Source organism: Oryzias melastigma, linkage group LG21 (assembly GCF_002922805.2).
Source record: "Oryzias melastigma strain HK-1 linkage group LG21, ASM292280v2, whole genome shotgun sequence".
Taxonomy (NCBI): domain Eukaryota; kingdom Metazoa; phylum Chordata; class Actinopteri; order Beloniformes; family Adrianichthyidae; genus Oryzias; species Oryzias melastigma.
The window spans coordinates 16,933,865-16,961,539 of record NC_050532.1 but is presented as its reverse complement, the minus strand read 5'-3'; the positions used below and the strand labels follow the sequence as shown (position 1 = coordinate 16,961,539).

The window sequence follows — 27,675 nt, the reverse complement described above, 5'->3', positions numbered from 1 at the left end:
ATTTTACTATTTTTTTAATGTTTAGAATTAAATTGAGTTTTGCTTAAACAATTACATTTAAATAATTAAAATGACTTATCATATATTATATAAAATTTGACCGACTCTGATGAAAATCCTTTTTTTCTAGCATATTCTTGTGGCGTTTTTCTGACGATGGAGGGTATAATATAAAAAAAAAATAAGATTAAAATTGTATATTTTATAGAAGCCAAAAATGGCTAACCCTACTTTTTATTTTTGTCTATTTTGTCATTATAACAACATCTAGGATCTCATTATCACAAGAAAACAAAATTTGTTTTTTCGTGATAATGAGATCTACCATCTCATTATCATGTTAAAACAGGACATTTTCATCTTATGTACATTTCTGAGTATTTCTTTAATCAAATCGTTGTGAATCAGGAGAAGATGGGAAAATACCATTTGAAAAAGCTTATAGGTAACTACGGCAAGCCACAAGCTCCTATTTGGACAAATAGGTCATTAATGCCTACGTTGGCATCTCAAAACTGTACGGCTGAATATCTCCAATATTGCTCAATATGTTTGTTGCTTGTAGCTTGGGAGTGTGAGCTAGCTGGAGAACGTGTAAACAGATGGATGATGGGAAGTGGGGCGGGCTTACTCTGCACCAACGGTCCCGCCCACAACTCAGAGATGTATTTCTCATGAGCTATGGTCATTTTTACCTCAATCATAAATAAAAGACCTCTGAGAAGGCTTTATAAATAGATCAACAGATGATGGGAGGGGGACTCCTGTTCTGACTGACTCCTCCTCTGCTCCTCAGACTGCACAGAGGAAGATTCGGGAGATCATTCAGCAGGTAAAACAGCAGGAGCAGAAGCACCAGCAGGGCCCCCCTGTGTCACCGCACCACTCCAAGTGACCAGTGAGGCGGCTCCAGTGGGCACCAGCCAATGAATGTAGCCCTCCCAAAAAGACAGAGACCTACCCAGACTAAAGGTCAAGGCCAAGGGGAAAACGCAGGGCAGACCAGCAGCACCGGGATCAAAACCAAAGAACTTCACTATCGGGGGATACAAGCGCGAGCCAAAGGCTGAGGGCATTGTGTGCACTGCCAACCCCTTTGAGACGAGACGGAGCGCAAGATACTGATATCACGAAAAAGACCAAAAAATTTAAAGAAAAATTGGTGGAAATGGCGGAGAATTTGGGAACTCTTTATTATCAGTTAAAAAAAGGTCTAACATGTTTACCCTGCTTAATGTTATCTCTTTAGTTGGACTAACATAGGCCTAACCAACAGATCAAAGCGATGAAGCGAGTCCACAAATGCACATAAAGGCATTGTGACTGATGTTTAGACGAATTGGTTGCATCCTCTCACAGCCGTTTGGGATATTTAGATTGTGAGATTAAATATTCTAAGCAGTATTAACAGAGTATTTTCATAGGCCTTGAGAGCACGCACTGTGATTTTTTTTTTTTTTTTTTTTTTTAATGACAGTACAGCTCGTTTTGATTCAAAGATTGGGCTGTGGTTTGCTCCCGCTAAAATCAAACATCGAATGAGTCTTTTTAACAAGCCTGTGTGTGTGCCAACGCAAAAGATAACGTCCCTTTGGAATAATTCTCACCAATCTTGTCTAAAGCTTTGCTCCGTGTTTTTAATCTTCATCTTCTGCTAATTTCTGCTTCTTCACTTCTTCTCATGTTTTTTAATGGGTTTAAAAAATATCTTTTGTTAAGAAACTCTTGTTTTCGTAGCCTTTTGATGTCATTGAACTGACTGCCACTTTCGCTCAAGAGGTTTTATGCAACTGAGGGGATTTTTTTTAAACATTTTTTTTTTTGTAACTGGTGTCACTCCCAAAATCTTCAAACAAGCGCTTTGTCCCGATGTTTAAGCAAACTCCATCACTTTAATCACAGCAAAAGAAATCGTTCACTTTTGTGAACGAACGACCATTTTATTTGAATGTGCACTGCTTCAGCCTTATCGGGGCCGTCTGTAAACCAGAAGCCCGGAAAGTGGAAAACAATCGGGTGAGAGAAACCCAAAATAAGTGAGGCAGCAGTGGAAACTTTACGAGGGGCGTTTGGGGACACACACAACGGCAAACGTGACCGCAGCCGCATTTGGCTTTAACCCTGCTTTTGTCAGGGAGCTTTTTAAAAAAAAAAAAAAATCAAACGAATAAAAGAAAAAAAAATGGCGTGACAGCTGTGAATGTACAATATGCAGCCTTTTCTTGAAAATATCACCCCTGCTGTGTCCAGCAGGCCGGGCCAGCGGCACATAGCACACAAGATTGTCATCCTCACACACGCTGTTTTTTTTTTTTTTTTTTAATTTTAATTTCAGAGGTTCTGCTTCGATGGGCCTGCTCGGGCTGGACATGCAGGTTCCTGTGCGCTTTACTTTGAAAACCGCGGAAGCTTGTTGCCTTATTTCGCCACCTTCTCCAAATCACCCATGAGCTTCATCTTCCAGACGCAAGGTTATTGCCAATATGCACAGCTTCCTTTGTGTGTGTATGTGTGCGCACATGCACGCGCATGTGTATATATATATATATAAATAAATATATATATACATATATATATTAAAAGAGAGAGTAATATTTATGAATCTATTTTTTTTTCCTATTTTGTGATGAGAACTATTGATAAGAAACAAAAAAAAGTCCTTTTCTTCTTTTCACAGTGGGACACTGCCATATTATTTTGAAGGGAAGTGTTTTATTTTCTTGAAAGACTAAACTATGAATAATAATAATATAAAGAACAAAAAAAAACAAAACTGGGAGAACAGTTAAAGTGAACCACCATGTTAACTTTGGTAAGGATGTGAACAGTGCGCATGTCAGTATTGTGATCTACCTCAGGCTTCAGGGTACCTCAGTCCAATCTTTCATTTCCCCTTTTTCCACGTTTTGTATGCCTTGTTAACTGATCATTTTTAGTTTTTCTTTTTTTTTAAATGAAAAAAAAAACAAAAAACTTACAGTAATCTCTTCAGGACTAGTGACATTTTTGTAGTCAACTGCATTGGGACTGTGTTTACCTGGACGCCGTACATCCTCTCAGTGAAAAGACGGATTTCTACGTACATTTTGGATGATTTCGGGGGGGTTTCAATATGGACGTGTGCTGATTTCACCACCAGAGGAACACAAATAAATACAATCAGTTGATAGAAACCGATACTAACCAACTGTACCTCCTGTTTTTTGAGATTTCTTCACTTTTGGGGGAGGATTTTAACTCTTTTTTTGTAACCTTACCAGCTCTGTTTGATAACTCTGGGGTTGATTTGGAAACACAAAGCTGCAAAAACACACTGACAGGACTCTTGAATTCGGTGTTAAAGCCTGGTCTTCTGTGTAGAATGTAGTAAAACTCTAGTCGTTGAAATGTCACTGTGTACGACAATAAAACTGTATATCTGTAAACTTGTACGATAGTCACACACACACACACAAATGCTTTGTGTTCTGTCTGTAACACCAGTCTGTTGTGACCTCTATCTCCATCGTTTCTTTTGCTGTGCTGTACATTTTCGGAATGACCTCTGAATCCAAGGCTGAAACCATTTAGGATCGAGTCTAAGTTTTATCTTTTGAACTTCTTCTTACTTACGGAGGGCAGACTTTTATCATCCGATGAGCTGGATCTTTTGTTTTCTTTTTGTCCCGGTGAACACAGACGAGCAGTGCTAAAGTTAAACTATCTCAATTCACACAATGCCTGAGGCTGCTGCTGCTGCTGCTGCTGCTGCTGCGGCGGGCCTCCCCACGGCCGGTACAGTACCTCAAACATGATGATGATAGCTCACCAGACCGGATTCAAGTACCCTGACCTTACCCATGTAAATGCAGTACGGTCCTTTCATTCAGACGCGTGGAGTTCTGCATCACCTCAGCAGAGCGTGTGCTGCAGAGATCTGCTTCCGACAGTAGCACTGGACTTTGTGCATCTTACCTTTTCGTCTGTCAGGATTAGGTTTTTTTTTTCTTTAAGGTTCTTTTTCCTGCATTGCAGAGGACTCCTCAGACTTCTGCTTCTCTTGTGTTTTGGCTGTTTTTTTAGACAGATTTCCCTCTGGCTGGATGCTGAAACGTGAGAAACATCCTGAGGCGAAACTCTGTAAAAATAATAGTAACTTTTTTTTTTTTTCCACTTCTAAGGATTGGTGTTTCTAGGTTTTGTGGGGTGTTGCTAGGCATTAATTATCAGTACCAGAAAACCACAAGTACACACTTCACGGAGGGAGTCGCGTGTCGTTAGTGAAATCACACAGTGGTTGAATAGCTTAGGCTTTCTTTTGTTTTCTGTTGATCTCGTCATTTACACTGATACGAGGATTTAGTCTGGAGCTGTAGCTGGGATTTCTTAATATTCATTCCTGTTAGATCACTACCAATAATACTAGTGTTGAAATTGTGGTTGAAAAAGAAAAATTTCCTAGCTAGAAACTTTTGAGCGATGGAATTGGATTGGGAGAGAAAAAGCAAAGTATGCATTTTAGCTTGCAGAAGGAGGAGCTTACCAGGTATGGAAGTTGTGGCATCATCTTAGAACCTTCTGGACCAGGTGATGGAGGGATTTTGTTAGAAATAGCAGAACCACAGCAAGTGTTTGTTGTCTTTTCTTGTTTTAACGCAGAGCATTGCATGAGATTGATACAGGAGATCCAGTATGTACTGCACTTCACATAGCACTAGACTTTGAGCAGTTTTTTATTTTACAGGGATCCGATTCTTAACTGCATTTCACCATTCGGGAGATTCCTTTTGTTTCCTCTGTAGGTCACAAAGTCCTACGTTTTCCCATGGACCAAAAGGTCCCCAACACCTCAAAGTAATCAGTGGCTGGACAGACATTTGATCCATGTTTTTTTTTTTCTTTTAAGAGCATCACATGTGGATCCATGCCTTCCTGGTAACAGCCAAGCTGTTGTTTTGAGTTGTGAGTGAACTGTATTGCTGAGCAACCTGGATCAGAGCAATAAAGAACATTTGGAAAACAAAAGAAGTTGTTTTGGACATTTTTATTTTCTCTGAAACCTTCAAAAAAAAGGATGCTGAATCGGTGTGTCTCCAGTGGAGTCACAGCACCTCACAAGTTAAAATACTGGCAAATAAAACATGAATGCTGCAATTTGTTCTTCCTCCTCCAGTTGGCGCTCAATTTTACCCTGTTTTGACAGGTGAATTACTTTTTAAAAAAGAAAAGATTTCAGAAGTTGGCAAATGAGTAAATACATTTTTATGAATGAAAATTCCCCATTTTTTCAGATTCAACTTTACATTCAGTACATGCTTTACAGCTCCTCCCACACAAACCTTCATGAACAAAAAACTCACAATAAATACACACACACACAAAAGTCAGGAAAAATACTTACAGGTTGTTTCTCATCTAGCATATTAAAACAGAAATGTCCGACCGCATGTGGGTTTTACTTGGAGGATGTCCTGTCCCGCCTGCTGACCGTTCACTTTCTCGGGATTGGGATGTGGATTTGCGGCGGTCTCAGGTTACTGACGCTCATGCTGCAGCTGCCGGACTGGATTATAATGTGAGGAGTGTGGATGTTGATCTCCTCGTGTCCTTCCAACCGCTCCAGAGCAGAATGTTTACAGCTCACGAGCTTGTCTCTTTAGCATTCTTTAGGCCATAAAAAACAGGAATCTCATGTCTTCATGGTGGTGCTGATTTGTGTATTTGTTTGGCAATAAATGTGCAGCCCGTCTTTACAAACGAGAGCAGGCCTTGAAAATCTATAGAAATATATTGAAACTTTTGCAAAGAGGTAGAATTTAGTCCACAGCAGGCACTTTAAACCCAAACTGTACAACATTTAAAAACTGTCCAACAATATATAATACAAATCTATCAGAAAAGACTAGAAATTTAGCAAAATCAAACGTTTATCTTTATCGTGACTGTCTTTTTAAAAGAAGCAGTCTATGTCTAGAAGGCAAATGGAATTCTACAATTCCTCACAATTGAAAATATTTGCACACAAATGTGCACATTTTCAGCATTAGGCTTAAAAAGAAAAAATCCAACACATCATCGTTGCTTCTTATCTGCAACAAGTCCATTCTGAGACTGAGCGTCCAGTTTGAGGTGTCTGTGGCTGAAGCTGCGGATCAACGCTCCGGGCAGCAGAGCCACGCAGGCGATGGCCAGCAGCTGCAGCAGCCGCTCCCAGGAGAAAAGGTCGTCCAGCGACGACACCTCTGATAACATCACGCCGGTCTGGACGCAGATAAAGTTGTAGGGCAGGAGGCCTGAAATGGAAAATGTCACAGCACAAACATAGATGCACATGATAAGACCACCGCGAGACTGGACATGCTATTACTGAGCAATGTTTGAATGTAACCCTGTGGAAAACAACACATTTTAATTGTTTTGTTTGTACTTATGCTACTCCACTCTGCCTTTTAAAAGACCATTTAGCCACAAACAGAATTTGACCTGAAGATAATCACTGCTTCTTTTTACTGTAATTAGATTATTGCAAAAGTAAATACTTGTTTTTACCAGAACAAACAAAATACCAATTTGTTCTGATGCAGAAAATGTGACTTTAATGAGTAAAACCGCTTAAAAAAAACTGGTCAACAGTCACAGGAAATGTAATTGCTTACCAATGAAGACAGAGAGGAAGAAAAAGGTGATCGGGATGTTGACTATTGGAGCAGACATGTTCAAAAACCAATTAGGAGTCATGGGAAAAAATCTAAGGAAGAGCAGAAAGAAGAACAAACAGTCCTGGTTCTCCTCCACCTGGAAAAGATCGTATGGAAAGTGGTGAGTTTCTCTTGTCTTCAGTATATCTTATAGATTTCTCAAAAGTAATAATATAAATTGGCAAAAAATTAGCAAAAAAAGCTCACATCTTAACCATCATTACCTTTAAACTAACTAAACATATCTGCAATAATGATAAAGCTGTAAGCTGAATTTGGCTGCTCAATATGTTAGTGACAATAGCTGAAAATTCTGAAATTGATAGCTGAAAACGTTAGAGCTGACAGCTGAAAACGCTAAAGCTGATAGCCTGCTAAAATATTAGTTAAAGCCTAATTAGCCTTAAAATGAAAAATAAAAAAAGTTAGCCAAAATAGTTAGCACGCACCTGAAATATAAGCTAAACTCAAAATTAGCCTAAAAAACTGAAAAAAACCCTAAATTAGCCTTAAGCAGCTAGCATGTTGCTGAAATATTAATTAAATTCCAAAATTGCCTAAAAATCCTTCATAAATGTCAAAATAGTCCAAAAAAAGCTGGCAGAATGCCATTAAAACTTTCAACTTTACAACACTCTGACTCCATATAATATAAAGTAACGACTAATCGACTAGTTGCTAGTCAGTTGTAGAAGCACGTACATCAGAGGTTTAGAGTCACCAATAAACCTTGCACAACGAAAGGCCAAATCTGCCATTGTGTTGTGATTAGTGGTGTGAACTTGGGTGTGCCTTTCAGAGAAACTGATAACATGTTGAAGGTTAGATCACTGATTTCTGTAGGCAGAATTAGTTTGATTTTTGTTGTTTTATTGCACAAGCATCACTTTTTAACAATCAGCAATGTGGAGATCTTTTATTTAAACCCAACAAGTGTTGAGAAAGATTTCCAGACAAAAACAGTCTGAATTTCTAATTCTGTCAGCGGCCTTGAACAGTCCACTTTTCTGCAAAGCGCTACCTTTCTCTGCAGCATGGAGACTTTACTCGGGAAGAGGTTGACAATGTAATGTTTGCCGAAGGCTTGAGACAGGAGGTAGCACATGGTGGAACCGACTGTAGTGAGCACACAGGCAAGCAGCAGTCCTTCATAAGGTCCAAAGATAGCTCCTGCAAGAATGTTCTGCATAAGGACAAACGGAGACATTATTACAAGCTTAGATATCACTCACGGCTTTAATGTTCCTCAAGATCTGATGGAAAGAAACACTTTGTGGTTCACAAATACACTGAAGTGTCAAACTACCTTCTATTTTAGTAAAGGAACAGAAACAGCAAACAATCAAAGAGTCCCTTCCTACCAGGAACGATGATCCGGGAATGGCAAAGGACTGCTTGTACAAATAGGCACTGCAAAACAGGAGCAGCACATATCCAGTGTGTTCTGTTTTGTAAAACTGCAGGAGTTCAGCCAGTTCCCTCAGGTCCTCCAAGTCTGAAGGGAACTTCAACCTGCGGCATAAATTATAGTCAAGTTAGACTAGCAACAACACGTTTAGAAGTTAGTGTAAAAAAAGTGTTTGCCACATTATGTTGTTGCAAATAAATGTTTCAGGTCAAACTCATTTACAAAAATAACTTTCTGATAATAATTGGGACATTAGAGGGGGAAAAAAAAGTCTTCAGCACCCTGAAATGGTTAAATATGAAACGTTATAAGTGCTAGAGAAATCTTTGGGAGCAATTCTGCAACCAAACATTTGCAAAAGCAAACATAGAATGTATACCAGAGTACTATGGAAGGATCACCTTAGTACTCCAAGTAGGAGTTTCTGGAATTGAGCCGTATTAGAGAGTTTTACAGCATAATCCACCTTTTAAGGGTCATTCTAGATCAGGAATTTTCCTGATTCAATTAATTACAACAGCTAATCTTTGAGGTGTTGAAGTCACAAATAAGACCCAGATACTCATGCTTGACTGTTGGTGTGGTGTTTTCCTAAAAAGCTGGAACCTAATAGCAAATGTTTGGTGAATAATCCATTACAAAAAGTTCTGCTTCTTCTTGTTTAGTGACAGTTTTTCTCCAAAAGTGTGACATTGAGCTTCCTGCAAAATTGATGCAACCTTTCAGGTTCTTTTTGATTAGCATTTTTTTCCCCTTTGGTCCCCTGAAACCCAAAGCTTTATACCTGACATAGTTTTTCATTTATTCAAATTTTCTTTAATCTCAGTATTAAAATATATTTTTCAGTCAAGTCCTACTGATTTCTGTTCTGAAATCCCTCTTTTTTCCTCCACATGACCAGAACATTGAGTTGACTTGATATTCTATGTCTATTATTATTATTAGTAGTAGTAGTAGTATTTGAAAAATCAAGGTTAGAAAAAGATCAAACTACTAAGAAACCAGGATCAGGAAAACACTTTAAAAAATGTTATTGAGGCATTTGAAGACAGAGATTGATTAACTGATTGATTAACCATAATTCCAAACAATTGATAGAATAGAATTAAAAGTACGCAGAAAAAAAAGCTTTTTACATTAAAATATTGGCTCAAAATCCTCCAAGAAAGCTTAAGAACATTGAATTACTCAATCAAATGCCCCTTAGCTTTTCAAATATATGCGTATTTTATTTATTATAAGCTTTGATGTGATTTTCATGACTAACTTGCAATATATTTTAATTTGCTCTACATAAACACACATCCAAAAAAATACCTAACAAAGCAATAAACAAATGTCACTCAATAAATGCACATGTGGTATTTTAAATAAAAGCTGTACGTAGGTATAACAGTTGAATTTTGGCATACACACGACACTACCCTCCATAATTCCAAACACAGCTGTATTTGTGTGCGGCACAGCTGGCTAACGGCTAGCACGGGTCACCTGCTGGGTTCCTGCGAGGTGAAACGGGGCTCCTTCTCTTCTTCATGTTCACCTTCACTGTCCGGCTGAGGACTCTTCACTGGTCCAGGCGGGAGATACAGCGACAACGAATACAGATACAACGTAGCTGTCACGACAACAGCAATTAACCCGAAAAGTGAGCGCATAGTCCTGAGTAGTCCTGCAGAAGGGCTGTTGTTCCCGGAGAACAACGGCTAACCTCTGCGGTGACGTCGCATCTCCGCCCCCTCCTGCTTTGGTTTATGTCATATATCAGTTGAAAGACCGTAGAATAGTAGATTTAATGTTTCTTTTTTTTTTTTTTTAATCTTGTAAAATATAAATGTTACGTTGCCGTAAAAAAATAATTTACGCGTTCAGATCCAGCCCGGAAGGGGGCGGTATGAGTCGAATCGTTTGCCGCCTTTAACCTCTCAAATTTGAAACGCGAAGAAGTCTTTTTGTACAGTATCCACGGAGGGACAGAATTGTTTGAAATGCGATGTAGCACTTACAAATTAGGTTTCAAAGTTCAGTTACTTCTCATACAGTGAAGTCCGACTCGTCGACAGTTTGGTTCGTTCGTATAACATCATGGCTCAGTACAGTCGTGTTTCGGGGACTGTTGGTCTGATTACGCTCCTAAATCCTCCTGTTAATGCACTCAGGTAAGATAACATTGTAAACAGTGCAACAACACTTTTACAAATTAAATCGCAGTCTGTTAGTTATGCATTTTGTGCTTAGTATTTTTGTATGGTTTTCATAATGTTATATTTACGAGCACAACTTGTGCAGTGAGCTGCAAACCTGCTGATTTAAAAGTTTGAGTAAAATGTTTACTCTGTTCTTCCTAAGACCACAAGGGGGCGGTAGAGGTAACTAGGACATAGGTCATTTAACAGATGTTTCTCAGTTTTTTTGTCATCTACTTTCTAGATTTGTATAAATATATATTTGTTTAATTTAGCAATGATGAGAACAGAAGTAATTTTACTGACACTTTTATTATGCTGCACAATTAGTCCTCAAGTTAAAATTAAGCTTTTGTGCATCCATTGTAAGCTTTTCTCAAAACATAATCCTGTTTTTTTCATGTATAGAAATACGTGTTTGTCTTATTTCACTCTGACCTATATAGGCTTTTACATTGGACTTCTCCCGACATATCAGAGCCAGCCTATCAGACATAACTATCTACCACCAGCCAGAGAGATAATGCATTGCAGCAAAACACTGCAATTAATCATTTACTGATGGCTGTCTGCGTAAAAGCATAAAAGCAAAGGGTTTTCTCCCAGAAATAGCACACTAGCTGTCACATTCGCAACTAAAACTACTCAGCACAAACACAAAAAGCTCAATTTTATTTCACTATATTTGCAGAAGCATGGTCTTTGAAAAAAAAAAGTATCTTATGCATAAATTAAGGTTGAATTGTTTTCAAAAAGTCTTAATAAATAAATCATTATTTCAATTCTGTTTTGTAAATCTCATAGTTCTATTTGAGGGTTGATTGTTACTTAGTCTACTTAGACTCACTAAAATCCTTCCTCATCAGTGGGCAAAGTTCAGTTTGATAAAAATAATGTCCTCTTTTTATTTGCAGTGCAGCAGTAAGGCAAGGTATTGTGGACATGATGGACAAGGCACTGAGTGATCGGAAGGTGAAATCCGTGGTCATCTGCGGTCACAATGGGAAATTTTGTGGAGGTGTGTACCTGTAACGGGACAGTGATGGCAGGAATGATGTAATTCTTCAAAAAAGAAAAAAAGTCACTTAATTTAGCTTCAGAGTCAGTTTATTTGATATTGTGGAACAGATCTGATGCTAGAGGCACACAATGGATTGAAGATATTTTTAAAAATAGTTCAAATTTCACTTTTTGATCGAAATTGTAACTTGCATGAAAGAACAACAAAAAACCTAGTTAAACATTAATTCATTGTAATAAAATGAAATGGTAAAATTCATTTTATTTAGTGATCACAACATTAAGCAGTGCAACTATATGTCATATACAAGTTGCTTTTACCCAAGAAAATTCATTGAGGTTTATTTTATTTTTTTTGTAAGTTTAGAAATATTTGTTATTAATGGGAACATTCAGCATTGTCTGATTTCCACAATAAAATATTTTTCACTATAAGAAAAAAAGTGTTGTGTTTAACAGGGGCGGACATCAGGGAGTTCAGCTCCCCCCTGACTGGTCCTCTGTTGATCCCGGTGATCCAGGGCGTGGAATCGGCAGCTAAACCGGTGGTAGCGGCCATCGAGGGGGTCGCTCTGGGCGGCGGCTTGGAGTTGGCGCTCGGATGCCACTACAGAATTGCACACTCTAAGGTCAGTCAGTCTACGCTTTAGATATCAGTGCTGAGCTGCTGTTATATCAAAGATAATTGTTTTATTTTTGTACTTTTTTTAAAATGTTTTTTTGTGTCACTCTCTCAATCATGTGATAATCATTATGTATTATTTGCTAAAAATGTATCTTGCAAGTAAACAGTTTTTTATATTTGAGAACACAACAGAACATAGATCAAAATGAGGAAAATCATGGTTAAAAAAAAAAAAAGAAAAACGTGCCAATTTAATAAATTAATTGCAGTTAATTGATACCCCTAAAATAAATATGGTTCATATTGGCTGCAGGTACACATACTGTAGATTGTGTTGTTATTAAGTTACACCTTCATATGCTTATAGGCCAGACTGGGGCTTCCTGAGGTTCACCTGGGACTGCTGCCAGGGGCAGGGGGATCCCAGCGCCTGCCGAGGCTCATCGGAGTTCCAGCTGCCTTGGATATCATCACCACAGGTGGAACAGCTAAGAGTACTTTGAGGGACCAACAACAAGCTTTAACGCGGAAAAACAGATTACCACAAATAATTATAGTATAGAAGTTAGAAAAGATGATGTTTTACTGTTTTGTTTTTAAAGGATTTTTCTGTAAATTATGAGGTTTATGGATAATTCAGACTTAAAAGGTTTTGTAACTAGAACAGTACGGTGGCCCTGAAGTGCAAACCACACCAACGAAGTACTCAACTCAAAACATAATAAAGATCACAGCAAAAGAGTAAAACAAATATTAAGCATTATGTTCTAGAAATCAAAACCAAATTTTAGAAACTAAAGCACAATTGCAAAAAAAGATGGAATGATATAAAAATGAAACATTTTGGAAGATTTCAAGAAATCAAACTGAAATGTTAAAACAGAAGAAAAAGATGAGTAATATGGAACACAAAATCATGTAAAAAAAAAAAAAAAAAACTCGGACACACAGTAAATAATCATCTCAGTCAGGAAAAAAATCACAAAATAAACTTGCTATCTTATTTTGAAAAACTTCTAAAAAATATATTTTCATAAGGTCAAACTTTGGACCTCCTTCCTCCTATTAATGCTATTTTTGCTGTTATGGCTGAAATGTCATCATTGAGACACTTTTTTGTGGCATATAATAGTTCCTTAAATGTGCCTCAACTTAAAAAAAGCAGGAATTAAATTCTTTTGAAATTACGTCTCATACATAGTTTTAAATAGGCTTAAAAACTTTTTAATATCAAGTTATTTCATTTTGATGTTCAAATTGGTATTAAATGTCTATGTGTACAAATATGTGGGAAAATATACAGGCTTTCATGGGGTATTGTAATTTTTCACATCACTGTAGCTGATTGGATGATAATATAACTTTCAGTTTAATTGATGGACAAACATCATTAAATTAGAGATGTCCTTTATCTTTTCTGGTTTCTTATTGTGTTTCTTTTTTTTTTTACATTTCATTTTGAATTCTGGAAATTACCTTGTTTTCTGAAATGTTTCATTCTTAGTTTGTTTCATTTTTTGGGGGAATTGTGTTTTACTAAAATATGTTTTTCTTTATTTTATTTGTTTTGCTTTTTTAACTGTCATTATGATTTTAATCATGTAGGTATTTTGTTAGTGTGATTTGCACATAGAACAATCCATATTTTCAGTTTGAATCTAATATTAAACCTCGAACCATCTTTCTTTCTAGTAATAAAAAAGTAAACTAAAACTAAAGTTCAACTATTTCAAAAATAGAAGTACCATTTATCACCAGCAGGTGGCGACCTTTAAAAAGACTAAAAGTAGCATCCATTATAATTCAGCTTTGACTGGATTTGCTGAATTGATTATGATGTGTTATTCTAACACACTTTTAAAGTATTTTTTTAATTTTTAAAGAACTTTCTTGATAACATTTTACACATGACTGTCCTCTGTCCCACAGGGCGCCACGTGACCGCCGCCGAAGCCCTGAAGCTTGGATTAGTCGACAGAGTTACTGACAGAAACACTGTGGATGAAGCTGTGAAATTTGCTTTGAGTGTTGCAGGTGAGATGCAACAGGGAAAAAAAAACAGCTCAAGCTACTTACGGGAGTCAAATCTATTCTCCCCCCTGTCTAGTTTAAAAATTTACTCTGCGGAAGAACAAGAAATGCCTTCTACTAAAGTTATTTTAGGTAAACCTGTCATCAAGACTCCCAGTCATCTCTGCTGTGGAAGTCAAAGGAGGCAGAGAAACATGTAAGGCAGATCCTCCACCACAGGAGCCATGAATGTTTCATGGTGCTGTCAGATGGGCTCTGATGTCTTCACTGCATTTGCTGTATTATTCAAAAGGGCGAAAAGCGACAAACTTTTGTAGAATTTTAATGCAGGGCCCCCACCAGTCATTTAAGAGGAGGAGGGGGGCTGCGGCACGCACGTGAGTCTGACTCATTTACAGACGGAGAGGAGTCCTGAAGTGTGCCACGTCCCTACAGTTTAGGAGGAGTGATTTCTAAGTCTGTGTGAAGACCGGCCCATTCAGCTTTACTCGCTTGTAATGAAACTGACAGAGCACCACTGGGCTCAAGGCTCCTTTTTTCACCGAAAACGATGTTATTCCCCAAACCAGCGAGAGCCATTTAACATTTTAGGGCACTAACTAAATTTTTTTTAAATAAAAGCACATTAGTTTTTTATCTTTTACCAAAGGCTAAATCATTTTCCATCCCTCCTGTGTGTGCTGAATTATCCACAGCTCCCGATTCCACATGAAACAAATCCGAAATGAAGTTTTCATGACTGAACTGTAGGCTTCACGTTGTTGTTATCTCGTTTGAGTTGTTATCCGAGCTGTGACAGCTTCTTCTGCAGACACACCAGTGAGCGCCGCGCCTGTTTGTGTCTGATATCATGCCCCTGGCAAATAATCTTGTATCTGTGCAAAATGTCAACAGTTAAGTCTGTTGAATGGCAAGTCAAACATCATTTTTATAATCTAAATATGAAGTCTTCAAATGTTGTTTTTCTGCACTACACCGTGACTGGATGTCGGAGGAGGTGAGTGTTGATAGTAAGAGGAAGATTATAAAAAGAACAGAGGAGATGGCATGAAATCAGGGAAATTCTGGCAGATTTTACAGCCTTGTGTTCGTTAGGAGTGTAAAATGAGGACAGGAAATGTTTGTTTAAAGAGTAAAAGTGTGTGGGACCACTATTTTCTCCTGAGACATGCTTAGATGCTGTTCCATTTTATATTTAACTTCACAATGTGAAGTGTGCACTCACACTGATGACTCCCAACACTCGTACACAAATAGATTTAAGTCCTGATGAGATTAAGGGAGGTTTTTTTTTTAACCTCAGAGGTTGCAACATCTGCCCGCTACATCTGTCCAGACAGACATTCGCTGCAAATCCACAGCTCCACCATTTACAGATTAATCTGCAGCAATAATGCCTCCTAAATTACACCGCCATAAAACACCTCCCTCTCGTTCCAAACATGCGCCGGATTGTCCGAAAAATGACTTTTACTAAAGTATTGTCTTTAGAGATGATGAACTGCTAACGCTAAAAATATTAATTTTGGGAAAAATTAGGCATCCCATCAATCACATTTGACCGCTGTCCCTTTAAGCTTCACCATGGTGACCCAGTTTCTGGCCCAGACCCACAGCTGAGTGTAATTCAGTGAAGCTGTGAAAGATTCTGACTTCTGTCTCGTGTAATCACATCAGAGGAACCAGCGCTGGGATTTCAAAATGCTTTTATTTTTAACAAGATCTTGGCATAGTAGCTGCAGACTCAATGAGAGACGCTGCTTTTATTTTTCTGGAAATGGGTCTGGAAGTTTTTTTGTTTTTTTTTTAAATCAAAAGGTCTCTAAAAATAATGGTTTTTATTTTTTCACTCTTGCTAGCGTATCTCACCCCCTCCAAACTGATGTTTTTCGTTTTGTGAGAGATATTCAATATTCAAGGTGAGCTGTGACAGCTCATTGCCAAAGCCCCTGCAATTATCTGGAAATAGCCTGTCAAATCATCTGCTCTTAGTGTCTGCTGGGATATACCTAGTTATTAAGGGGAAGAGTGTGCCTGAAAAAAATTCCCACACTTTACCACCAGTTGATAAATGTTTGAATCACTTCGTTAAAAAAATAAAGCGGTACCGATGGGAAGTGGGAGGCTCGTTTGATTTCAAAACTGAGTTTTGCATATTTTTAGAAGATGAAATACAAAACACCTTTTAGATCTAACTTTGTGGCTTTTCCGGTTTTGTTTCTTCTTCAGATCAATCCCCGCAGTCCCGTCGTATAAGCACGTTTCCGTGTCCGCACCACCCGGATCTGGACGCTGTCTTTGAAGGGGTCATGCAGCGGGTTCGGCAGCGTGCGCGGGGAGCCCTCGCCCCGGTGGCGTGCGTCCAGGCGGTTGCTGCTGCCACCCTGCCCTTCGCTCAGGGTATGGAGCGCGAGAGGGAGCTGATGGCCACTCTCTTCACCTCGGGCCAGGCCCGAGCTCAGCAGTACCATTTCTTTGCCCAGAGAGCTGTCGGCAGGTGGAGCATGCCCAGTGGAGCCCGCTGGGACAAAACCAAGCCTGTGGCGGTACATAAAGCAATGGTCATAGGTAAGAACACGGACTCTTCAAGATAACTCTGTGACATTCAAGTTTTAAAATCTTTCTTCAACATTTTGACTTTAAAGGGTGAACTTTCTACTCTGCTGGGAGGACTGGATGGATAAAAATCTGAATATGTGAAGCTCAGCAGCTTGCGCATTAAAACTGCAAACTCTGGAGAAACTTCTCTCTGCCTGACTAATGCTTTTCAGAGTTTGTTTTAGCTGGGATTCATTGGCATTCAACGCTTGATCTTGTCTTTTAAGGTCTTGGCACCATGGGAAGGGGGATATCCGTGGCTCTCGTACAGGCCGGGGTGTCTGTGGTCGCTATGGAAACCAACGAGAAGCAGTTAATGGACGCAAAGCAGGCCATATCTAGCATGTTGGAGCGGGGCGCCAAGAGACGAGGCGTGGCGCCGGCGCTGGACAAGATCCGTTACAGCTCGGACATGCAGCCAGCAGCGGACGTGGACCTGGTCATCGAGGCGGTGTTTGAGGACATGGCTCTGAAGAAGAAGGTCTTTCAGCAGCTGTCGGCGCTTTGTAAACCCGGCACATTCCTGTGCTCCAACACCTCCGGACTGGACGTAGACCAGCTGGCCTCCGAGACCCGCACCCCCGAGCTGGTGGTTGGGATGCACTTCTTTGCTCCGGCGCATGTGATGAAGCTGCTGGAGGTGGTGTACGGGTCCAGGTCGTCTCCACAAGCCGTGGCCACTGCCATGGAGCTCGGGAAGCAAATGGGAAAAGTGAGCGTAGCAGTTGGAAACTGTCGCGGCTTCGTGGGCAACCGCATGCTCAAGCCCTACCTGGAGCAAGCCTTCTTCCTGCTGGAGGAAGGAGCCACTCCGGAGTTTGTAGATCAAGTTCTGGAGGAGTTTGGGTTTGCCATGGGGGTGTTCAGAATGTCAGACCTCTCAGGGCTCGATGTTGGTTGGAGAGTCAGGAAGGCCGACGGGCTTCCTGACGGACACTCGGCTAGAATCCGCCAAGGCTGCAGATACAGCCCCCTGGGGGATCTTCTGTGTGAGCAGGGGAGGTTCGGTCAGAAAACGGGCCGAGGGTGGTACCAGTACGACAAACCAGGGGGTCAGGTTGCTAAGCCTGATCCCTGGCTGCAGGATTTCCTGGAGAAGTTCCGAACCCAACACGGCTTGGTGGCCCGCCGCATCGACCACCAGGAGGTGCTGGAGCGCTGCCTCTACGCCCTGATGAACGAGGGCTTCCGCATTCTGGAGGACGGAATAGCAGCGGGACCGGAAGACATCGATGTCATCTATGTGCTGGGCTACAGCTGGCCCCCTCACCGCGGAGGCCCCATGTTCTATGCTGCTATGGTGGGTCTGAAGAAGGTTCTGGAGAGGCTCGAGCACTACCACCAGGAGCATCCTGATATTCCCAGCCTGAAGCCCTGCAACCTGCTGAGGAAGCTGGTCGTCAGTGGCAGTCCTCCTGTCCAAAAATGGAGGGAGTTCCTGCAGAAACCCCAAAGCCAACTGTAAACAGCTCATATAATATCCCAAAACCCACATTTGATCCAGTTCTGATTTACTAAACGAGTATTTTGTATTTCCCATTGCTTATTGATTTCTCACTTCCAGTGATGTATGATACTGCAGCTCCTGTGAAACGCGCACAAGGGGACCAGTTAAGAAGATATAACAGTGCAATAAATGTATAAACCAGAGTGATAAAAATCCAGACTTTTGAATCATCCAGACGTTTTTATTTGTGTGTGATGCTGATTCAGCACGGATTAGGAAAATCCACAATCTTCATTGACCTTCATAAAGTAATGTGCTGTTGCTAAAAAATTGTTTTTGCAAACAAAATGCAAATAACATCATTTTTCACTAAATGCATAAAAAAGTAATTGTGATACATTTATTAACATTGCAAAAGAGAACAACAAGTGAAAGGATCAAAAACATGTATTTCTAGAGCTGCATTCACACTCGACGTGATTTGTGCAGCAGGAGTGTCGAGTTTCAATGTTAAATTTAAATTATGTTTTATTTTTATCTTTCCCTTTTCGATTAATGCGGGCAAGCAAGTCGTCAAACTGGGCCTCAGACAGACGGAAGTAACCGTTAAAACGGCCGTAACCAAGGCGCAGCCCCTGCAGTAAATGGTGAAACTCCCCGTACTGCGAGCGTCGTTGAATGACCTGGTCACTTGGCGAGATGTTTTCTGGGGCCTGTAGAGCTCTCCAAACATATAAACCCAAGCTACTCGCTCAACATCATCCATGTTTTCCCTGATGTGGCAACAAATGAAGCCCAGAAAAACATTTGGAGTTGCTCCTCCCACATCCAGCCAGGGCAGCAGACACGAATTTGATCACATCCAGTGTGAATGCAGCATAAGTTTATCTATATTTTGTTTTTATATCATTTAAAAAATGTTGCTTTTGTCATTTTTAATACTTACAGAAGCTTGAATGAATGATTTCTTAATCTTTGTCATTAATGATACTAATTTTGACTCAAATATTTTTGGGGTAAGTGTAGGCAAGCTCCGCCCTCGTGCAAAAAAATGATAAAAATTACCAAATATTACCTATTTATCTTTGTTTATCCTATAAATTAGGCACATGTGTCAGCTAATGTTTCAGCTAACTATCTTTATTGTTTTTATTTAATTTTCTGACATTATTGATCATTTATCTTTTTTTAATTTTCTGCTGCAGATTTCTTTCATAAAGATATATAAAGATTTTTAATCCTCGTATTGACTTTGTCTCTTTTTTAATGGTTGTGCATTTACATTACTGTCTCACCTGATCTTCTAATTGCTTTATTTTCTGTTCTCCATTCAGTCTGGGAGGTAATTGTTTTTCCTGGAGAAGGAGAAAGTAGTTCTTGTGTGATGTGTGCTTTCTGCAGGCTCAGCTGCAGCGGAAGCAGGAAAGCTGAGGGAGACACAAAGCGTCAAAGTGCTTCCACATAAATCAATGGCTCATTCTCTATTACATCTCAGCCTCACCTCCAGGATTAGGCAGATGTTGGGGATGCCACCTGGTGGATGATGGAGACTTCACTCCAGAAGCTGCACAGTGATTCGTGTCTTTGTGCAACATTACCACACCTACACAAAAATGTCATTTGATGAAGGATTTCCAAAATGTTCTGATCCAAAGCTTCATCTTTAAAGTTGGTGGAGGGGCTGATGAAAGCCCGGGCTGCGTCTTTGAAGTGCACACAGCAGCTGGCTTTGTTTGCGGGCTCCTCCCGTTGTGAAGTTCAGATGCGCGCCGTTGTTGCGCGCGCGTCACCAGCGAGCCAGCCAGCCAGCAGCGCGCAGCTGAGGAGCTTCCCGACGCGAGGGGAGGATGGACGGACGTGTGGATCGCGATCGTGGGAGGCTCTGATGATGGCTCAGCACACCGATCAATGACGCCTGAACACTTTCAGTTGGATATGCGTCTTTTTGCGTGACCGAGCCTCTCCGGATTCAGACCCACAGCGCCCAGTTCGCCTCTCCGCGCTGAAAAAAAAAAACCCTTCCTGAGGATTCGTGGACGATCAACTCAGCTTCTTTGTGCTGTAATTGAATCAACTGAAGTTCGGGGTTCGGGAAATGTTGGCATGGCCACCTCAGGAGCGCATAAGTGTCCGAAGAGCGAGAAGTTGGACGAGGCGCAGGCTTTGGCCAAGAGCTGCGCAGGCAGACCAGACTTCCTGCCTTGCGATGGACTCTCCATCTGCGCGACGCACAGCCACGGGAAGTGCTTCAAGCTGCACTGGTGCTGCCACTTAGGCTGGTGTCACTGTAAGTTTATGTTTCCGTGCTTTAGATGAGATCTGCATCACCAGAAGACAATGCCAGTGTCACTTATCGCCAATAAGATTGAGATTTGGCAAAAAAACAGACTGCTAAAAGGGGGACACGTGGCAGATCTTTACTTTAATGTGGAAGTATGACCCAAAATTACATTTAAAACTAGTATTTTAATCTTTTTATACCAGTTTTCATGATTTAAATCACTATATTTCATCAAAAACCTTCAGTTTTTCCACCTATCTGTTGTAACATTTTCAGTCATATTTTAAAGACTGAACCATTCTGACCTTTTAGAGGCTAGTCACCTCTTCTTTTCTGTAGAGAAGGTCTCTGGAATTCTTTTGCTCCTATCTTAATGCCTGTGAAATGTCACCATCTTCTATGGAATCTGTTAATTAGTACAGTGTCATGCCTGGAAACATTTAAAGCATGAAAAATTGCTGTTCCCTAAAGCTATTTTTTAGTATTTAATAAGGTTTGATGTTAAGAAATGTCCCTTTTTTATCAACTCTTTTGAGAAAATATGATAATTTTATTTTTGCATAAGCATCCATATCTCGCATAGGAAGAATTATCAGATATTTGGACTAAATGGATGGAAAATACTTCCTCATAGCCTCCAAACCAAGAGTTAATTGGGATTCTTAATTGCTATTGGAGTCGAACTCTAGTTTAGATTTTAGCGAATAAAGAAGAAAGCACAGCATGTGATATCCTGCTTTATTTGCACCACGGGACTAATAGTCAACATTTGAAAACACATTAAACTCAGACGTGCGCACAGTTTCATTGAGTTAAGACAGGGGGCTCCAGCAGTTCCTCACAAAAATGTGAGAACAGGGAGTCCTTATAGAAATGGGACGTTTTTGTCCAATTGTTTCGCCTTTAATAGCACAAACGAAAAGCCTCATTTTGAGTATGTTGAATCTCACTTCCTGGTGCACTTTTTGGCCACACAACAACCTCATGTTTTTGTAATAGTCACTCAGTAGTTTTATCTACATTATGCATTCAAGTGCTGGGAATCTGTGTGCCGCATCTCCACTGGATCATGGAAAATTTCCTTGTCACTTCAAGGCGCATCAGTGGCCTTTTCAACACCGAAGGCACATCCTCTCCATTTGAACCGGTCTTGACCCAACACTTCAATGCGGACGCACAGCCCCGGTGTTTGAACCTGACAGGATGTCCTTCTCTTTTAGCGCTGCCCCACTTTATCCCCATCTCTCCCCAGCTGCTCTGGAAATCCTCTGATCAGTGTAAAACACAATCAGCATCTCCTCTGCAGCAGTCACCCTGGGCTTATAGCGCGTGCATCTGCACACGTTCACATTGTAATCTTCGCCATGTAATCGTTGGATTTAGATGCTCGCATTCATCCAAAAGGGAAGGGAGTGACTTTGGAAAAAATCTGATGTGGCAGGAATGTTTTGAATTCCTTCCTGGAGTTTATTGCATTTGGGATTCGGTGCCTTTCCAGCGTTTTCTGCACACGTGGAACTAAACAGGAACTGGGGCCTTCTGTCTTGCTCGGATGGTCGTACTCACACATGTAAAGTGCTGTCTGAAAGCAGCCACATCCAAAACAGAGTTTCTCACTTTATCAGTCTCAGTGCAGATCACAGCTTTCCATGGCTGGACAGTCATGCACCATTAGTGAAAAATAACAGAAAACAACAGAGCTGACTGCTGAATCAGGCAGAACCAGAGCACCCACTGAGAGAAGTGTACCAGACCGCCTCCCTGCTTCTGCTCCTCTTCTGTCCAAAAAAGCAAATGAGAAAAATGTTGTGGCACTCTTTTTCTCATCATGTTTTAATTTTGAGCGTTCCCATGACTGTTGCCTGGAGTACAAACTTGTTCTGAAGCTGATAATTGTTCTCTGACCACAGGGACTTCTGGATAGACTGCCTTTTTAATTACATTTTTAATAGCTTCCTAGGAAAACAAATGCAAAAGGTCACACAGCCTGTTAAATTCGTAAACGTAAATGATTTTCATTATCTTCTAGGTTTATGCAGTGATTACCTGTGGCTTTATTTCCTTTCTTCCTTCTGTTTGTTGTTAAAAACTCAGGCGTGTGGGTCGCTTTGTTTGTGTTTTTCATGCTGTGGAGATTTCTTTGAGATAATGAAGAGAAAATGTAGAATGTAGGTGGAGACCATGTTCCCAGCTAGTTCCAACATCAGTCCAAGTCTCTCATTACAGTAATTAGCCGTGTTTAGTGTCACAGCCAATATGCCACATCTGACGAGAGTTGTCGCTCAGTGCATTACTGAAACCACCTGGTCTGTAGATTTTTTTTTTTCTCCTCTCAGACTTTTCCCTCAGTCTCATTTGCCACACAGCAGGGGAGCGTGCTGCTATTCCTGCAGGGGCACATAGAGGTTTACTGGATTTAACTTTGCCTTGTACTTATTGATCTGTGGTCCAATTGTAATGTCACTGTAGTGCAGAAGCATAAAGATTTACTAATAATTTGCGGGATCAATAAAATGTCACCACCAGCTTTGGGAGGACAGTAGAGATATATCTCCTTTGTTTGCAAACCGCAAGTTCTCACGCTGCTTTATTTTGCCGCTCTGCCCTTGAGGGAAGAAAAGCAGCAAAATTAGACGGGTGTAATCACGCTCGCCATCTCCGTTTGAAATTTTGTCATGTTGCTGCAGCTCAGTGAACCAGAAACGAAGGGAAAAATCAGAGCTTTGTTTTCATATTCATCCATTTTTCTAACTTTGCTATCATTTAACTTTAATTTCAGTGTAATTTATTTTGAAATTATGTTGCAAAAACTGTCTCTAGAAGAAACACACCTAGAAAACTAAAGAAAGCGGTGTTAAAAACCCTGCCTATTGGTACAATCAAACCACTTTGGCTCCAAATTTACCTTCGAGACCCACTCCAATCATCTTTTGATCTATTGTAAAAGCAAACTTTATCGATCTTTTAATTATGATTAAGCCCTTTTTAGCCAAAATTCCAAAAACTGTCATTTTCTAGGTCATAGTTTCTGTAGAGCGGCAGACAAAAATGTACCTGGATCTATATGTCTACAAGTGGATGCATCGGAATGGAGCAGAACAGGGAGCTTGTGACCCGCCGATTGTAAGAACTACTACTTCTCATTTACTTCTGATTCACAACCATTTGAATAAAGAAATACCCAGCCAGCTTTAATCCTACTTTTCTTTAGGGGTGTCACAAACGATCATTTTAATAGTCAACAAATCAGATTAATTTTTCCCGATTAGTCAATTAATCAGATCATTCGTAAACTGGATGTAAAAACCACATCTTAACCATAATTAGCTTTAAACTTGAAATGTTTTAGATATATGCTTACTACAAATAAAGACGATTAAGACGATAGTTTATTAAACCTTCTTTCTTTCATTTGTTTCTGGTTCAAATAAGGTCGGCATCTGAAACAAAGGAACTGTTTTTAACAAAAGATAAAGTTTTGGTCTCACTGAATCAACTATAACAAAAGTGCATTTTGTGGTGCTGAGCGCTCACAACTGTCTTCAACTTCACTACACTCTGTCTCTATAGAATTCCAAACTGCACTGTTCTTTCTCAATGCAGGAAAGTTAAAATTTCTACAAGTCTTGTAGAAAGACTTGATCGCTTTTGAGAGCAGATGTTCCCTTCAGCAGCGAAATTTCGCTCCAATGGGGTAGAGGTTCCAGGGATGGACAGAAAGCATTTAGCTAATAAGTTTGCGCTAATATTAGCTTAGCTTAGCTTACCTAGACGGTGATCCCTCTTTAGCGTTATCATACTTGGTCACAACAGGCTTCCTCTTTATGCGTCGCCGTGGTGCTGCCATGGAACACAAGTTTTACTTTGCAGATGTTGTATTTGACACTTATTTTTTTAATTTTTATAACATTTTCCCTGTGGCACCTGTGTTGTCAGAGAACTTCCTGTGACATCACTACTGACTGGGATTAGCACTACTGTGCATGTGTGAGAGACAATGGCGGACATGGCATTAGAAATTAAATTATGGACTGCAGTTTTGAGATTAAAAAAAAGACACAAAGCGACTAATCGACTGTTAAATTAGTCGGCGACCATTATAATAGTTAACATAGTTGACTAATCTACTAATCGACTAATCGTGGCAGCCCTAGTTTTTTGCTACAAACGTGTTAAAAATAAAAAAAAAACACAATTTTCAGTGGAGTGGCTCTTTATTTTTGCATCTACATGAAACCAAAAGCATACGTGAAAAATGTTTTTTACATAGCTGGAAAGGAGTCGAGGAACCATAGTTGTGGTTTTAGGGAAAACCCCATAGACCTATTTGGCTTTTTTTCTTGGCCAGATTTGACCTTTTTGTTGTAAATTGATGTTATGTAAGTAAAGTGAATTAAACTGATTGAACTCAGATAAGCCACTAAGGCTTAACATCAAATACGGATTGATTTTTTTTTTTTTTTTTAAGGAAAGTCCTGGTTGTAAAAAATGTTCAAACAAATCACAACAAAGTCATGATTTCTATGAAACACCACTTTGGTTTTATTCTTTAATCTCTGATGTGGATTCTCTGAAAAAAGTCCCTGCTTTGTTTTACTCATAATTTTGTACGGGCTTATTAATTTTGAGGGCTTAATTTCCCTTGGCCCAACTAAGAGAGAAACAAAAGGCCTTTTAATTAACAAAGCACTTTGCTATTTCATGTAACACATGTGGAAATGTTAGAACTGGATTGTGGATTACTTCTATCGGCTGTTTTCTGGGTTCATTGTGTCGTTTGACACACGTTCTTTAAAGCGCTTAAAGGAGCCACAGCTGGAGCACCCTGAGTGGTCTGAGAAGTACATTTAAAATTTTAAAGGGAGCAGTTATTACCAAGCACTGATGGGAAAACGGTGTCACATAACTCCAATCTCCTTAAGTGAGACTTAAATTGAACCTAAATATATAAATACGAATGAAAGATGGGATGAATGTTTCCATAAAAAATGGCCTTTTGGGTGAATAGTTTGCAAAAAAAAAAAACAAAAGAAGAAGAGGGTATGTCATCTGATAGAGTGCCTGCTTTGATGACACTTCAGTTGCGTCATTGTGGGTGTGATTTAAAAAAAAAAAAAAAAAGATGGCCAGCTTCTCATTTCCACCTAAAGCCTCATTAGCAGCTTTAACAGAATATTCCCTTTGAACTTTACCTAATTTCTGTCTCTGCTCTTGAATCTCTTGGTATTTTTTTCTTTGATTAATACATCTGTACTCTAAATAGTGGGACGATGTACTCATGCTAGATTTACAAGTGTCATTATTCTACCTTTAGCAACACCGCGCCGTGCTTGAAAAACAGAAATGAGGGTGTTGCTGATGAGGAGCTGTGACTTTGCACGCTCGGCGCGCTCACTGGAATCCCCAAAAGTGTTGTTACCACTACTGTGCCTTCGGAGGGATAGTACCTACCTCCTTCCAGCATGCACGGCTGCTGCCTTCATTGCATCCATATGACCACACAGAGACCAAATGCATTATATCTAGGAGAATACAGCAGGTATCTGGCTCAGTCATCTCAAATCCCCCTTCCCAGCTTAATGCAGCTTTTGCCCTTATTCCACAGTATTATCAGTAAACTTAAGATGGTTTAAAAGATTCCCATGTCGGCTAACAGGCTAAAAACAGAGACTGATAAAAGACGACATAAATGTTAGAGTTCAGGGTTTGTCTTTGATTTTGTAATGACATAATCCAAAGAAAACTTTGTTTTTCACATGTTCTTGTTGCATTTTTCTCATGATTAAGGACAAATATATAAAAAAATTTGAACTTAAAATTGTATTTCTGAGAATAAATACAAGTTTTTTGCTGCATCCACTTGTAGACAAATCTGGCATCTGGTTCAAACATGTATGACCAGATATTGGGTTTAATACACTGGACCGGTAATGTTAGGTGGTAAGCTCACGAGAGAGACCATAAACAAAGCGATGATGGGATATGTGTGGAGGTTTACTCTGTGGCAGTAGCCCATAACTCAGAGGTGAATTTCTGATGAACTCCTGCAGCTCTGCAGAAACTATGACCTAGAAAACAACACAATTTTTGATTGTGGCTAAAAACGGCGTAATCATAATTAAAAGATCACTGGGAACGCTTTTACAATGGATGAAAAGATGACTGAAGTTGGACTTTAAATAGTGGGCAGATGTTATTTCTATAAAACTACAAGTCTTTGTAGAATTGATGGAAACCTCATCCATAGTTTCTACTTAACTTTAGTTTTATTTACCTTGTATTTGATTATTTGTCTTTAGTTGCAAGTAAATATTCCTCACTTTTTTTAACTTTATATTTTCTGAATTGAATGCAAGAGTCTTGTATTTTTCCATCCACATTTTTGCAGCATATATTTTGGCTGCAAGGGATGGTGTTTCTTTCAGTATTTCTGTGATTTTGTTACACTCATGTTAAAATATATATATGCTGGAGTCTTTTCAGTTTTAGAGTATCATGGTTGGATAAGACAAATATATTTCAATGTAGTTTGGTTTAAAAAAAAAAGCATATTAGTGGAAAAAAAAATCATTCTAGGCTTAAAAAAACTCCAAAACTGCTGCCTTCTTGTTTCCACTCTGATTGCTGCCATACTAGAATTTAAAGTGGCTCTAAATGTGGAAAAGCCACACAGGAAACAGGAAGGACGTCTCACGTGATGGAGGCCTCTTAGCTGAAATCCAAAACTTGTGTAGCTTCCCATGCTGCAAGCCCTTTGTTGGACAGATTCAAACACAAAGACCAGCGGACGTGTGAGTGAGCTGTGTCCACTGGCCAGCTGGCTGCTGTGGGTGTTTTGAAGAATGATAGCAATCTCCTAAAAATAGCTGACGGATTTGAGCAAAATGCCGCATTAAACAGATTCATTGTTTAAAGTATTTCGGTTTGTGTTTAAAATCCTCTTCACCTGACGAACGTGGTTAGAAACTGAGGGGGCTGGTGCTGGGTTAGTCATTGCTAAAGCTTTAAAATGAATCAATATTTTAACTTTCTTGTGGACTAAATGTTGAGCTCGACAGGGAACTCTGCTCTGCTTGCAGGCAGATGGGCGGCACGTGATGTTGAAGAGCTTAATGGCTGCATCTGGAATTTTCCAGTGGATCTCTACGGCTCGGGGGCCGTTAAACCATTTAATCTGGCCCACCAAACTGGAATAAATGATATAGATAATTCTTAATGTTTTTTTTTCCCATTAATACCAGTGTGTCCACATAGATGGTGCTCTACAAATAAATCAGCTTTTGTTTCGGTGCAGAAAGTTAATCTACATTCATGTGATGTTAGGAGATTTAGGCCCAATCCAAATTCTTCCTTTTTCCTTACTGCTTAATTTGTAGGGAGATTTGTAGTGCTGTCCGAAATA

General features: G+C 39.7%; 4 protein-coding genes across 6 annotated transcripts in view; 3 read left to right on the top strand and 1 right to left on the bottom strand.

Annotated features, from left to right (window-relative positions):
* The window catches only part of igf2bp2a (insulin-like growth factor 2 mRNA binding protein 2a), a 49,065-nt gene extending 43,863 nt beyond the window's left edge, over positions 1 to 5,202 (top strand). For all 3 annotated transcript variants that reach the window (XM_024286578.2, XM_024286575.2, XM_036209604.1), the window contains exon 16: positions 797 to 5,202. In XM_024286578.2, the coding sequence (XP_024142346.1) occupies positions 797 to 895 (99 nt within the window). In that variant the 3' untranslated portion in view covers positions 896 to 5,202. The remainder of the gene's footprint in view (positions 1 to 796) is intronic.
* A 690-nt stretch (positions 5,203 to 5,892) lies between these two features.
* Positions 5,893 to 9,986, bottom strand: tmem41aa (transmembrane protein 41aa). Its single transcript, XM_024286579.2, has 5 exons — positions 9,577 to 9,986; positions 8,039 to 8,189; positions 7,699 to 7,860; positions 6,636 to 6,774; positions 5,893 to 6,272 (listed from the first exon to the last, which is right to left on the bottom strand). The coding sequence occupies exons 1-5, from the start codon at positions 9,741 to 9,743 to the stop codon at positions 6,052 to 6,054; spliced, it is 840 nt and encodes a 279-aa protein (XP_024142347.1). The 5' UTR covers positions 9,744 to 9,986; the 3' UTR covers positions 5,893 to 6,051.
* A 35-nt stretch (positions 9,987 to 10,021) lies between these two features.
* Positions 10,022 to 18,211, top strand: ehhadh (enoyl-CoA, hydratase/3-hydroxyacyl CoA dehydrogenase). Its single transcript, XM_024286574.2, has 7 exons — positions 10,022 to 10,244; positions 11,186 to 11,289; positions 11,751 to 11,920; positions 12,284 to 12,395; positions 13,846 to 13,950; positions 16,177 to 16,515; positions 16,773 to 18,211. Exons 1-7 carry the CDS (start codon positions 10,171 to 10,173, stop codon positions 18,008 to 18,010), a joined length of 2,142 nt encoding a protein of 713 aa, XP_024142342.1. The 5' UTR covers positions 10,022 to 10,170; the 3' UTR covers positions 18,011 to 18,211.
* Positions 18,212 to 19,762: 1,551 nt separating this feature from the next.
* The window catches only part of zgc:162707 (UPF0524 protein C3orf70 homolog B), a 16,505-nt gene continuing 8,592 nt past the window's right edge, over positions 19,763 to 27,675 (top strand). The window contains exon 1 of the mRNA XM_024287201.2: positions 19,763 to 20,279. Within this exon, the coding sequence (XP_024142969.1) occupies positions 20,096 to 20,279 (184 nt within the window). The 5' untranslated portion in view covers positions 19,763 to 20,095. The remainder of the gene's footprint in view (positions 20,280 to 27,675) is intronic.

What these genes read in the sequence shown, in the direction of transcription:
- tmem41aa (XM_024286579.2), bottom strand. Translation starts at nt 9,743, where the DNA reads ATGCGCTCACTTTTCGGGTTAATTGCTGTTGTCGTGACAGCTACGTTG. An exon ending in ACCTCGCAGGAACCCAGCAG is followed by an intron (nt 8,190 to 9,576) that starts GTGACCCGTGCT and finishes TTTATGCCGCAG; the next exon opens with GTTGAAGTTCCCTTCAGACT. An exon ending in TTCCCGGATCATCGTTCCTG is followed by an intron (nt 7,861 to 8,038) that starts GTAGGAAGGGAC and finishes GTCCTTATGCAG; the next exon opens with AACATTCTTGCAGGAGCTAT.
- ehhadh (XM_024286574.2), top strand. Translation starts at nt 10,171, where the DNA reads ATGGCTCAGTACAGTCGTGTTTCGGGGACTGTTGGTCTGATTACGCTC. An exon ending in CCTCCTGTTAATGCACTCAG is followed by an intron (nt 10,245 to 11,185) that starts GTAAGATAACAT and finishes TTTTATTTGCAG; the next exon opens with TGCAGCAGTAAGGCAAGGTA. An exon ending in ACAGAATTGCACACTCTAAG is followed by an intron (nt 11,921 to 12,283) that starts GTCAGTCAGTCT and finishes ATATGCTTATAG; the next exon opens with GCCAGACTGGGGCTTCCTGA.